Source organism: Ranitomeya variabilis, chromosome 2 (genome assembly GCF_051348905.1).
Source record: "Ranitomeya variabilis isolate aRanVar5 chromosome 2, aRanVar5.hap1, whole genome shotgun sequence".
In the NCBI taxonomy this organism is placed as follows: Eukaryota; Metazoa; Chordata; class Amphibia; order Anura; family Dendrobatidae; genus Ranitomeya; species Ranitomeya variabilis.
Genome location: NC_135233.1, coordinates 884,610,748 through 884,623,294, shown reverse-complemented (window position 1 = coordinate 884,623,294; position 12,547 = coordinate 884,610,748). Strand labels below are relative to the sequence as shown.

At 41.8% G+C, this 12,547-nt stretch overlaps 1 protein-coding gene across 1 annotated transcript in view; it reads right to left on the bottom strand.

Annotated features, from left to right (window-relative positions):
* Positions 1-579: 579 nt before the first annotated feature.
* The window catches only part of MELTF (melanotransferrin), a 153,422-nt gene continuing 141,454 nt past the window's right edge, over positions 580-12,547 (bottom strand). The window contains exons 14-16 of the mRNA XM_077290401.1: positions 4,096-4,283; positions 3,255-3,444; positions 580-1,631 (exon numbers count right to left, since the gene is read on the bottom strand). Coding sequence (XP_077146516.1) covers positions 1,564-1,631; positions 3,255-3,444; positions 4,096-4,283 — 446 coding nt within the window. The 3' untranslated portion in view covers positions 580-1,563. The remainder of the gene's footprint in view (positions 1,632-3,254; positions 3,445-4,095; positions 4,284-12,547) is intronic.

Sequence of the window (12,547 nt, the reverse complement as noted above, 5' to 3'; positions counted from 1 at the left end):
CAGTTGCAGGTTCAGACAGGATGGGTTCAGGACTCAGGTTCAGATTCTGGTAGAACAAGCTTAGGTTCAGGTTCAGACAGGACTGGCTTTGAAACAGGTTCAGACAGGACGGTTCAGGAACAGGGACCTGACAACAAACTTATGGGGACAAACACTAACTAGAAACTAAAGTTGCCCAGGTACCTCCCTAAAGCGGAGGGTGTCTTAAGTACCTGATGCCTTCCAGCTTTACGGTGGGGACATTTCCGGAGTGTGCGCACTGCCTCTTTAAGAAGCCGGGAGCACGCATGCCCTAAGCGCGCTGCCGGGAGACCTGCCCGATGTGCGCAGGCCCTGGGAGCAGGAAGCCGTGGCAGGGAACAGAGCAGAAGGAACAACTGAGTGGCCGAAGTGGTGACCACATCGTCATCCCTGCCGGGAGGACACGGTGAAGTCAAGCAGGGACGCCGGCGTTACAATGAGTCCATGAAAATACCAAACAGCATATGAAGGCTTTCCTAAACAAGGATCCCCATTATTTTCGAGAACTTATGGATTCTGACAATGATGTTAAAGATGAATAAAAACAGTGCCTTTTTTCTGATCATCTAGTTTACCACAAAATCCAAAATGTGTTAAATACAAATTTTGATGCAGTTTTGCCTCAGACATGCTAGGGATTACACCTATTGCATTGCAAACAGTGATACACAAATCCATATTTTATACATGATGATTTTACATAAGCTTCAATATGACCAAATCGACAGTTGTAAAATACGCCATGTGAGAATCGATCATAATAGCGAGATAACCATAACCTGACAACCCTCCATTTAAAGAGGACCTATGGTTAGATTAAAAGCAGCCAGTTTTTGTACTTATTTTATTCCCGCTGTTTGTTGTCCCTGTCTCCTTAAAGGGACTGTCAGCACAGAATGCCTGTTCAAACCAAGTACAGTCGCTCAGTGCATAATGGGGTAGCTGAACATTTAAGTACATCTTCCAACCTGCTTGTTTTCCATCTATTTCCACCCTCCCTTGCTTTATTGAGCCAACTGATGGATGGAGATAGATGAAAAAGTCGGTCAGAAGCTGCACTTAAATGATTGGCCCCACCTTGATGAACCTAGCGCCTGTACTTGGTTTGAGCAGTCATTCTGTGTTGACAGAGTCCCTTTAATTCCTATTGATTTATATCTACACTAAACCAGCCCTCATGGACATGACCCCAGTAATACATACATGAAAAAGTCACTTAAGGAACATTAGTAAATAAAATAACACTTGTTGTTTATGTCACGTGAAGTTAATGAAGATATACATGCATTTATCCATGTAAATATATACCTGCTGGATGATAATGCTATGGTAATAAATAGTGTATTGCCTGTTTTTCTTATAAAATGTTATTATAAAAAATCCTGTTTGATAATTGTGGGTCGGGATTGTTCACAAGACAGGTACACAAGGAATAGCCGTAGATTCATCATTTACAGACTTGTGTCTTCTGCAGAACAAAAAATCACCATGTTTACAGCTCTGCAATTTCCAAAGGCATCTTGAGGATTCAGTAGTTGGTAATTATGCAGAAAACTTAATTAGTAGGATGCTGCTAATTAGTAATAAGATGGTGTTCACTGGAGTTATAGCTGTTGGAGAAAGAAAGAAAATAATGAAATTATGCCATTTTTATCATGTATTCAATTAATTTTGATGAAGCTTGAAAATAGCTTTATTATTAACTAACTAATTAACACACAGTGTGTACTCTCTCATAATGACAAACCCTTATATACAGAGCATGCCTGCATCTACTGCACCCATAGAATGGTGCACAGAACTCCTGTACAGGTCTTTTAATGATTGTGTGCATTGCATGATAATATTTCCAGTGTGCGATGTAATTTAAAGGGGCTTACTCTCTAAATACAGTAATGAGCTGTTCACAAAATAGAAGATAAATGTAGGGTTGCAGAGAGTACAACCACTGGGACCCTCACTTGTCGCAAGAACAAGGAGTCGTAGTGCACATGCATGACCAATGTGTCATTCGCTTCTATGGGACTGAAACATTTTACATTTGGTTCTCAGATATCAAACACTTTGTTGCCATTTGCTTTGCATCCAGAATTGAGGGTTAGGCCGGTGTCACACTTGCGAGTGTAATGCGAGAAACTTGCATCAATACCCGGCACTGCCACCGGCACCCGAAACCGGAGTGCGCGGTTGCAAGTATTTCTATGCAGCTGAATGCTCCGGTCCCGAGCGCCAGCGGAAGTGCTGGGTATTGATGCGAGTTCCTCGCATTACACTCGCAAGTGTGACGCCGGCCTTAAACATAGAATTTTATATTCAGTAGGTCAGAGGCTGTCATATAGTCGTGATCAAACATTTTGAGACAGATACAATTTTTACTTTACACAAACTTTGCTGCTTCAGTGTTTAGGTCTTTCCATCAGATGTTTCTATGATTACTGATATACAATTATAAGTGTTTCATAAGTTGTAACACTTTTATTGGCAAAGACATCAAGTTTATGAAAAGACTATATGTACATAGTTTGCCCTGACTTCTGCAATCTGTCCTGGTATGCTGGATATCAGCTTCTGGGACAAATCCTGGCTGATGGCAACTCATTCTTGTCTTCAGTGCTTGGAATTTTTCATTTTCTGTAGGGTTTTTTGGCCATCTTCTTTTTGAGGATTGACCACATGTTCTCGATTGGGATTGATCCCATCTAAGAATCCTCCAAAAGCAACTTGTCCCAACGATCCAGGAGCAATTTGGTGATGAACAATGCTTTTTCCTTCATGATGGTACACCGTGTCACAAGGTAAAAGTCATCGCTATGTAGCTTGGGGAACAAATCATTTAAATATTGAGTCCATGACCAGGAAACTCCTAAATCTCAATCCCATTGAGAACGTGGGGTGAAATCCCCCAAAAGGGTTTAGAGACAAACAAAAACACAGAAATTGGGATAAACTGCAAGCACCGATTAGGCAAGAATAAGTTACCACTGGTCAAGAGTTAGCCCAGAAGCTTGAAAAATAAGGGTCACCACTGTAAATAATGAATTTTTGCAGAAACTTGATGTATTTGTCAATGAAAGCTTAAAAACTTGTGAAATGCTTATAATTGTACTTAAGAAATAATAGAAACATCTGACTAAAATGTCTAAAACCACTGAGGCAGAGAACTTTGTGAGAGCCAAAGTTTGTGTCAGTCTCAATACATTTGGCTTTGACTGTACATTACACAAATGTCTTACCTTTACTAGATGAGCACTGGGAGCCCTCTACAGAGTCAATGTAATTTCTGCCTAGCCACTGCTCATATGTTTTCTTCTCTCTGACAGGGACAATCTTTTGGGTAGAGTCTTTAAAGATTAGATCCATTTTATTATATTTTGAAGAGTTGAACATTCTAAAAACAGAACTACTGTCACTCCCATAATAATCCTGTAATAAAAATAAAACCATCAGACAAAGTAATAAAGTCAGTAGTTAAGATGTATTCTGATGTTGAATATTTAAACCAGACCTTCCACTGGATTTTTTTTAAATTTAAACCGAGTATCTTCTCCAAAAGATGCAGCTCCATTGATACTGGAAAATTTTTCCTTCTTTGCCCCTCCGTTCCACTTTTATGCCTTGCGGAAATAAAGAAGCAACTCTTCCCTCCCACCAACTGGGCGTATACCACAGAATTTTTCTGTGTGCGTTTTTTTCTCTCCTGGGATGCTGGCCAATCAAAACATGGCTCTGCCCACAGAGTTCTGTAGTAAATGCCCAGTTGGTTGAAGGGTGAATTTGCATCTTTATTACCAAGAGCCTAACTTTTGGCAGAGAAGAAAAGGAAAACTGTTCCAGAATCATCAGAGCAGAATCAATTGGAGGAGATGCTCTGTTTAAAATGTAAAAAATCCAGTAAACGGTCCCTTTGAACAGCAACAATTGACTTATCTTTTGTCAAGGGAAGTGTCACCAACTGTTATCAAATATTCTACCACTCCAATCAGCAAATTGTGAGTTGCCATCTAACATCCTGGGTACATTTTACAAGAATAATTTACAAGAATAACAAAATATAGTTCTGGTGACAATCCATACCTGAGCCTTGTCCAGAAGGCCAAACAATGCATGTATATTCATCTGTGGATGTACCATAACCGCATGTGCCGGGACCTGAGCCCAGTTACAGTCCGCATACTGAGTCACCTCTGCCCTGGCACCATTCGGGCACAGCAACTGGAAATCAGAAGAATTTAAATTGGATGCCCATTCTTTATCATTGTTTCCTAAAAATAAAAGTGTATCATTAACTGAACTGTGTCAACAAGAAAATGACCTATTGTTTAAATTATTTTAAACATACTTATACAAATTTTTGAGATTTTTTCTTTCATTTTCCATATCACTGTCTAAATAAAAAAAAATCATAGCTGATGACTTTCTGTATGATTTTCTCTATGACTTATGCTATATTTCCTGTTCTGTACAGAAAACTTTTCAATTTTTCAATAGTATCAACATCATCACAGACAGGATTTCCATGCGATGTAATACCTCTATATACAACAGATAGCATGGTATTCACCATTCACTATAAGTGATATGGTGATATTTCAGCTCACCTCTACCTCTCCCTTCACAATGACCTTTGCTCAGATTAGATTATATAAAAGTTAGCATATGAGTCAGTATATTGCTGCAAATATCCACGTGCCCAGCATGCAATAGAAATCTGAAATTAGGTCTACAGGTCTAAGAAAATTACAAGATTTTGTATATTTTTCTTAAATACAGATAGCAATATAAGATATCAAAATTGAAAAAAAAATAATTTAAAACTCTGACTTAATAAATTATATTCTCATTAAAGGGGTTGTAGTAAGTTTGGAAGTTATCTTCTATCCATAGGAGAGGGAATAATTTTGAGATTGCTGGGAGTTTAACCACTAATACCCTCACCAATCCCGAGAACCAGGGCTCTGAGGAGCCCCATGTGAATGGTGCGGTGTTTAATCATGTGCACCTCTGCTCCATTCATTCCTAATGGGAGTGCTGAACACTAGCCAAACACTACACTCAGCCATCTCCGGCAGTTCCATAGAGAAAGAATGGAGCAGAGGTGTGCATGATCGACCACAGCTCCATTTGCAGGAAGCCCCAGTTCTCAGAATCAGTAGGGATCCCAGTAGTTTGGACCTCCAGCAATCGGGAATTTACCCCTATCCCACGCGTAGGCAATAACATGAACTTGATACAATCCTTTAAGTATCTATGTTAGGTTCTTTGAGTGCACAAGGGTATACTGTGAGCTTTAAATTTGTGTCAGTAAATTAAGGAAATATGTAAGTAACTAAATCATCGCTTTTGATCACCTCTCCATGATAATAACTTACATCTTGATCTATAGTAAATGCAGTTATGATTTAATAGTGACCCCTGATGAAGCTGTGAACACAGTGATACGCGTTGGACCTCTAGCTCACATGCTTTATCCCTCAGGGTCGAATGGCTGATTTACTCATGTTTATTTTTGCCTTTTGAGTTGATGTTGTACCTTGCTGGTATTCTTTGTATAATTTGTATTATCTGTCCAGCACTTTTTTTTGGTAAGTGTTATTGACATGCAGTTCTCTTCTGAGTTCTTTTCCATTATTGTTTCATATATCATCCTACAATATACACTCACCGGCCACTTTATTAGGTACACCATGCTAGTAACGGGTTGGACCCCCTTTTGCCTTCAGAACTGCCTCAATTCTTCGTGGCATAGATTCAACAAGGTGCTGGAAGCATTCCTCAGAGATTTTGGTCCATATTGACATGATGGCATCACACAGTTGCCGCAGATTTGTCGGCTGCACATCCCAAAGATGCTCCATACAAGGCAGGATGGATCCATGCTTTCATGTTGTTTACGCCAAATTCTGACCCTACCATCCGAATGTCGCAGCAGAAATCGAGACTCATCAGACCAAGCAACGTTTTTCCAATCTTCTACTGTCCAATTTCGATGAGCTTGTACAAATTGTAGCCTCAGTTTCCTGTTCTTAGCTGAAAGGAGTGGTACCCGGTGTGGTCTTCTGCTGCTGTAGCCCATCTGTCTCAAAGTTCGACGCACTGTGCGTTCAGAGATGCTCTTAGGCCTACCTTGGTTGTAACGGGTGGCGATTTGAGTCACTGTTGCCTTTCTATCAGCTCGAACCAGTCTGCCCATTCTCCTCTGACCTCTGGCATCAACAAGGCATTTCCGCCCACAGAACTGCCGCTCACTGGATTTTTTTTCTTTTTCGGACCATTCTCTGTAAACCCTAGAGATGGTTGTGCGTGAAAATCCCAGTAGATCAGCAGTTTCTGAAATACTCAGACCAGCCCTTCTGGCACCAACAACCATGTCACGTTCAAAGGCACTCAAATCACCTTTCTTCCCCATACTGATGCTCGGTTTGAACTGCAGGAGATTGTCTTGACCATGTCTACATGCCTAAATGCACTGAGTTGCCGCCATGTGATTGGCTGATTAGAAATTAAGTGTTAACAAGAAGTTGGACAGGTGTACCTAATAAAGTGGCCAGTGAGTGTATGTGGGGTAACAGGCTTTATTGTTGTCATGTGTGAGCTACCTCCTTGTCTAATGTCCAATACCACAGGTGGCGAAATGTGTTGATACATACTACTGTGTGTTTTTAAATATTTTAATGATTATTTGTGTCTTTTCTATTAACTTTTTGTGAATTAAGCATTCTTTGACATATTAGAAAGAGGTACAGTTGCTAATTTTGTGCATATACTTTTTTTTATTTTGTTATATTGTAGTTTATTGTACATTTGTTATTAACACATTTTTTATGTGTAACTACCATCCTACTGTTGTGTACATGATTTAATAGTGTGTGATTGTAGAAAATCGAACTACAATTCTAGAGAAGTTTGAAAAGACATCTGTAATTTTTCGGCTCTGCCACATTCCTATGGATATGTACCACTTTCATGTGATCTTGGAACAAGTGATCCCTGACACTTCCCAGTAATGACATTGGACGCCAGGTACAGGTGAGATGATACATACCCTATTTATAGCACTCATTTTGAAGTAAAGGTGCCTTGTGACCACACATTATATCTGGCTGCCCCACACCCTGAGAGCCTCTCTCGAGGTATCCTTTCACTACAGGACCATGTTCCATATCTTTCCTTTCCCCCCACAAATACACTCCCCTAAAGAATCCTCGGTACGGAGGAGGAAACACATTAGGATATTGGGGTTACTTAAGTGATAGTACCATACTTGGGTATTGTCCTTGTCAGGGCAGGAGCAACCACATGGGGCACAACAGAGTATGCTAATGTTGGTCTTCTAGCCTCAACTGTGTGCTTTTTCTGGATGGTCTTGTCTGATCATAAAAATGGGGTGATATTGAACCAGTATTTATGATCACTGGTATTAACGAGCAGTTTTGAACCTTCTGCTGTACCTTAGTGCACCTTGTCTATGTGTTGTCACATTCGATATATTGTGTTCCTATTCCAGGCATAGCTCCTGTTAAATAATTAATAAATGTTCGGTTTTATATTCTGCTTTATACATATATTCTCTCCTTGCTTTTGACATTGTTTGCTCTTGAGAGCTATTTGGCCCTACATCATCATCTGGGGCTTATTGATTTATTATATTGGTACTTGGTATGTCCAGATTTTTGTCAGTGGGTCCAGACACTGAACTTTGGCTTTCAGGGGCAAAGGATATCTACTGTGAGAAAATCTTCTCTCAGAAAAAAATATACAGCCACATATACTGCTGCATTCAGGGAACTCAATAAAACTCACAAGGAAGAAATAACATTTTGGTGGGAAATTCAGTGTTTGGAAATTATAAAAAAAATAGCATAGTCCCACATGGTTCATAAATTATCCTTCTCCCTGTGCTACGTTGCAGAAATCTCCAACTGTTGAGTATCTACACACTGCACTACACTGCGAGAAAGAAGCTATGAACAGTTCGCTGACATTTATGCAGCTTCTTTTGGTGGAGGTAAATGCAAATCTAGGCCTATAAAACGATAACCTTAAAGAAGAAATTGAAGTGACTACAACGTTTCCGGGTGAAACAGATTTGAATTTGAAAAAAGCCATTTATAAAATACTACTGAAAAATTATAATATCATTAAAAAAAAAACACAATCAATATCAACATAAATATCAACACAATCAATATCTTAGGGACCTCCAGGATTTCAGAGACAATATAATTTACCAAGTTCTTGGCGATCAACTAGAAAACTAGAATGGGGGGGGAGGGAAGTGACAATGACATCACTTTAACTGAGACAGTACAGTCAGACTCTGAGACACAGAACAGACCACAACAAGGGTGACAGAGGGAAAGAACAAGGGGTTATTCTTGAGGAGAACATCAGTCTGGCCGTCAAAATAAAACTGCTTTTTTTGGACCGAAACTATTCACTTCGGAACCGCAACCTACAGACAAGAGACCAGATATAAAATTACACATCATGAATCTTTCTAATAGACCGCTTAGTGATATGGAAATGTCAGCACTAAGTGAAGGATTCTCATTTTTATCAACAACTGATTTTTTGCTTCCGAGTGGATTAAAGATCTCAACCATTTTGCCAGGAACTTGAAACTGTGGAAACATTACTCCCAAATGGATCGAACAACAGGTGCAGATTTGAACATACCCATTGATTTACTTTCTGTCAAACTAATGGCTGATCTTGACACCCCCCCCCCCTTCCCCCTCACTGCTCATGCAGGTTTTGGTTCATTTACAGCTCTGAAAAATAAGAGTAAAAAAATGCCCCACACCATGGGTAATCTCTTATCTATAGAAGTCTTTCTTAATTTAGTCACCAAGGAGATATTGGAGATCAAGACTACACAGAATAGACATAATCTATCTACACATCAGATGTCAGCACTCGTCTCCCTTGAGAAGCGTCCTCTTATTACTATCAAACCCTCAGACAAAGGAGGTAATATAGTAAATATGGACACAGATCACTGTTGTGACATGTGTCTTAAGGCCTCGTCTCACATAGCGAGATCGCTAGCGAGATCGCTGCTGAGTCACAAGTTTTGTGACGCAACAGCGACCTCCATAGCGATCTCGCTATGTGTGACACGTACCAGCGATCAGCCCCCTGCTGCGAGATCGCTGGTCGTGTCGGAATGGCCTGGACCTTTTTTTGGTCGTTGAGGCCCCGCTGACATCGCTGAATCGGTGTGTGTGACACCGATCCAGCGATGTCTTCACTGGTAACCAGGGTAAACATCGGGTTACTAAGCGCAGGGCCGCGCTTAGTAACCCGATGTTTACCCTGGTTACCAGCGTAAATGTAAAAAAAAACAAACAATACATACTCGCCTTCTGATGTCCGTCAGGTCCCTTGCCGTCTGCTTCCTGCTCTCACTGACTGCCGGCCGTACAGTGAGAAGTGAGAGCACAGCGGTGACGTCACCGCTGCGCTCTGCTCTCACTGTACGGCCGGATCTCAGTCAGAGCAGGAAGCAGACGGCAAGGGGCCTGGACACCGAAAGGCGAGTATGTACTGTTTGTTTTTTTTGGTAACCAGGGTAAACATCGGGTTACTAAGCGCGGCCCTGCGCTTAGTAACCCGATGTTTACCCTGGTTACCCGGGTGCTGCAGGGGGACTTCGGCATCGTTGAAGACAGTTTCAACGATGCCGAAGTCGTTCCCCTGATCGTTGGTCGCTGGAGAGAGCGGTCTGTGTGACAGCTCCCCAGCGACCACACAGCGACTTACCAACGATCACGGCCAGGTCGTATCGCTGGTCGTGATCGTTGGTAAATCGCTTAGTGAGACGGGGCCTTTACCCTTCTAGGGGATCAATCTGCATATGGCATACTACCCAGAAATCCAATGCCATCATCGACTGAGGAGAGGTCTTGTCCTGACTTCTTCTTGAAGCAAGGAGGAACAACCTCATTGGTAAAGAAGAATTTGACTACATGATCTCCAAACATCCAGTTCTGGCCACCTTCTACGCCCTTCCCATGTTACATAAGAGCTCGTCCTAAATCAAAGGTAGACCCACAGAATAAGGCATACATAGTGTGGGACATAGGGTGGGGATTTTTGTCTTTGCCTTTCTCTCCTACATTAGGGACACTATGGAACTTGTTGTGAATTCTGCTCTTGGGTTCCCTCAGGTGGTTGCTGGTGGTAATACAGTTGTCCCTGGTTGCAATCCTGGGCAGGTGTCCCTGCTGATTGCAGCTCTGACTGGGGTATTTAGGCTTGCAGGATTCATTAGTCCTTGACAGTTGTCCATTGTTCTTGGAGGTTATGCATCTCTGTCTGGTTCCTCCTGCCCTGCTGCCAAATCAGTCAAGATAAGTGTCTGGTTTTGTTTCTCAGCACACATGCTGTGTGCTTTACAATTCAGTGCTATTCATTGTTTTTTCTTGTCCAGCTTAGACTGTGTTTGGATATTTTCAGTCAAGTTGGATTCTCAGGAGATGCAGATATACATTCCATGTCTTTAGTTAGATGGTGGAATTTTTGTATTATCTGCTGTGGATATTTTTAGGGTTTTAATACTGACCGCTTAGTATTCTGTCCTATCCTTTCCTATTTAGATAGCGTGGCCTCTTTTGCTAAATCCTGATTTCTGCCTGCGTGTGTCTTCTAATACTCACAGTCAATATTTGTGGGGGGCTGCCTATCCTTTGGGGTTCTGCTCTGAGGCAAGATAGAATTCCCATCTCCATCTATAGGGGTATTTAGTCCTCCGGCTGTGTCGAGGTGTCTAGGATGTGTTAGGTACACCCCACGGCTACTTCTAGTTGCGGTGTCAGTTTAGGGTTTGCGGTCAGTACAGGTTCCACCTACTCCTGAGAACGTCTCATGCGGCTCCAAGGTCACCGGATCATAACAGTACAACTGGCCAACAATGAGTTAAATGCATCTCAGAAGAAGGGAATAAAGGTGTTGAGCCATTTTTTTTCTGTAGCCTGTTTGTCTCTTCTTCCCTCTTTTTCTCTGGGTGGCTGAGGAGTCTTGTGCTAGCATGGATGTTCAGGGATTAGCTTCTCGTGTGGACCAGCTTGCTGCTAGGGTACAGGATATTTCTGATTATATTGTTCAGACTCCAGTTTTGGAGCCTAAGATTCCTACTCCTGATTTGTTTTTTGGGGACAGGTCCAAATTTTTGAGTTTTAAAAACAACTGTAAACTGTTTTTTGCTCTGAGACCCCGATCCTCTGGTGATTCCATTCAGCAGGTTAAAATTGTCATCTCCCTGCTGCGTGGCGATCCTCAGGATTGGGCATTTTCCCTGGAATCTGGAAATCCGGCCTTGCTTAATTTAGATGCCTTTTTTCAGGCTTTAGGATTATTATATGATGAACCAAATTCGGTGGATCAAGCGGAGAAGACCTTGTTGGCCCTGGTTCAGGGTCAAGAAGCGGCAGAATTGTATTGTCAGAAATTTAGAAAATGGTCTGTGTTGACTAAATGGAATGATGATGCTTTGGCGGCAATTTTCAGAAAGGGTCTTTCTGAATCTGTCAAAGATGTTATGGTGGGGTTTCCCACGCCTTTCGGTCTGAGTGATTCTATGTCTCTGGCCATTCAGATTGATCGGCGCTTGCGGGAACGCAGAACTGTGCGCGCTGTGGCGTTGTCCTCAGAGCAGATGCCTGAGCCAATGCAGTATGATAGGATTCTGTCTAGAACAGAACAACAAGGATTCAGACGTCAGAATAGGTTGTGTTTTTATTGTGGCGATGCTTCTCATGTAATTTCAGTCTGCCCTAAGACAAAGAGGATCGCTAGTTCAGTTACCATCAGTACTGTACAACCTAAATTTCTGTTATCTGTGTCCTTGATATGCTCATTGTCATCATTTTCTGTCATGGCGTTTGTGGATTCAGGCGCCGCCTTGAACTTAATGGACTTTGAGTTTGCCAGGCGTTGTGGTTTTCCCTTGTAGTCTTTGCAGAACCCTATTCCTTTAAGGGGCATTGATGCTACACCTTTGGCTAAAAATAAGCCCCAGTTCTGGACACAGGTGACCATGTGCATAGCGCCAGCCCATCAGGAAGATTGTCGATTTCTGGTGTTGCATAATTTGCATGATGCTATCGTGCTGGGTTTTCCGTGGTTGCAGGTACATAATCCTGTGTTGGATTGGAAGTCTATGTCTGTGACTAGTTGGGGATGTCAGGGGGTTCATAATGACGTTCCTTTGATGTCAATCTCCTCTTCTTCCTCTTCTGAAATTCCAGAGTTGTTGTCTGATTTTCAGGATGTATTCGATGAGCCCAAGTCCAGTTCCCTTCCACCGCATAGGGACTGTGATTGTGCGATTGACTTGATTCCAGGCTGTAAGTTTCCTAAGGGCCGACTTTTCAACCTGTCTGTGCCTGAACATACCGCTATGCGGAGTTATGTTAACGAGTCTTTGGAGAAAGGGCATATTCGGCCATCTTCTTCACCGATGGGAGCGGGATTTTTTTTCGTTGCTAAGAAGGATGGCTCCTTGAGACCCTGTATTGATTATCGC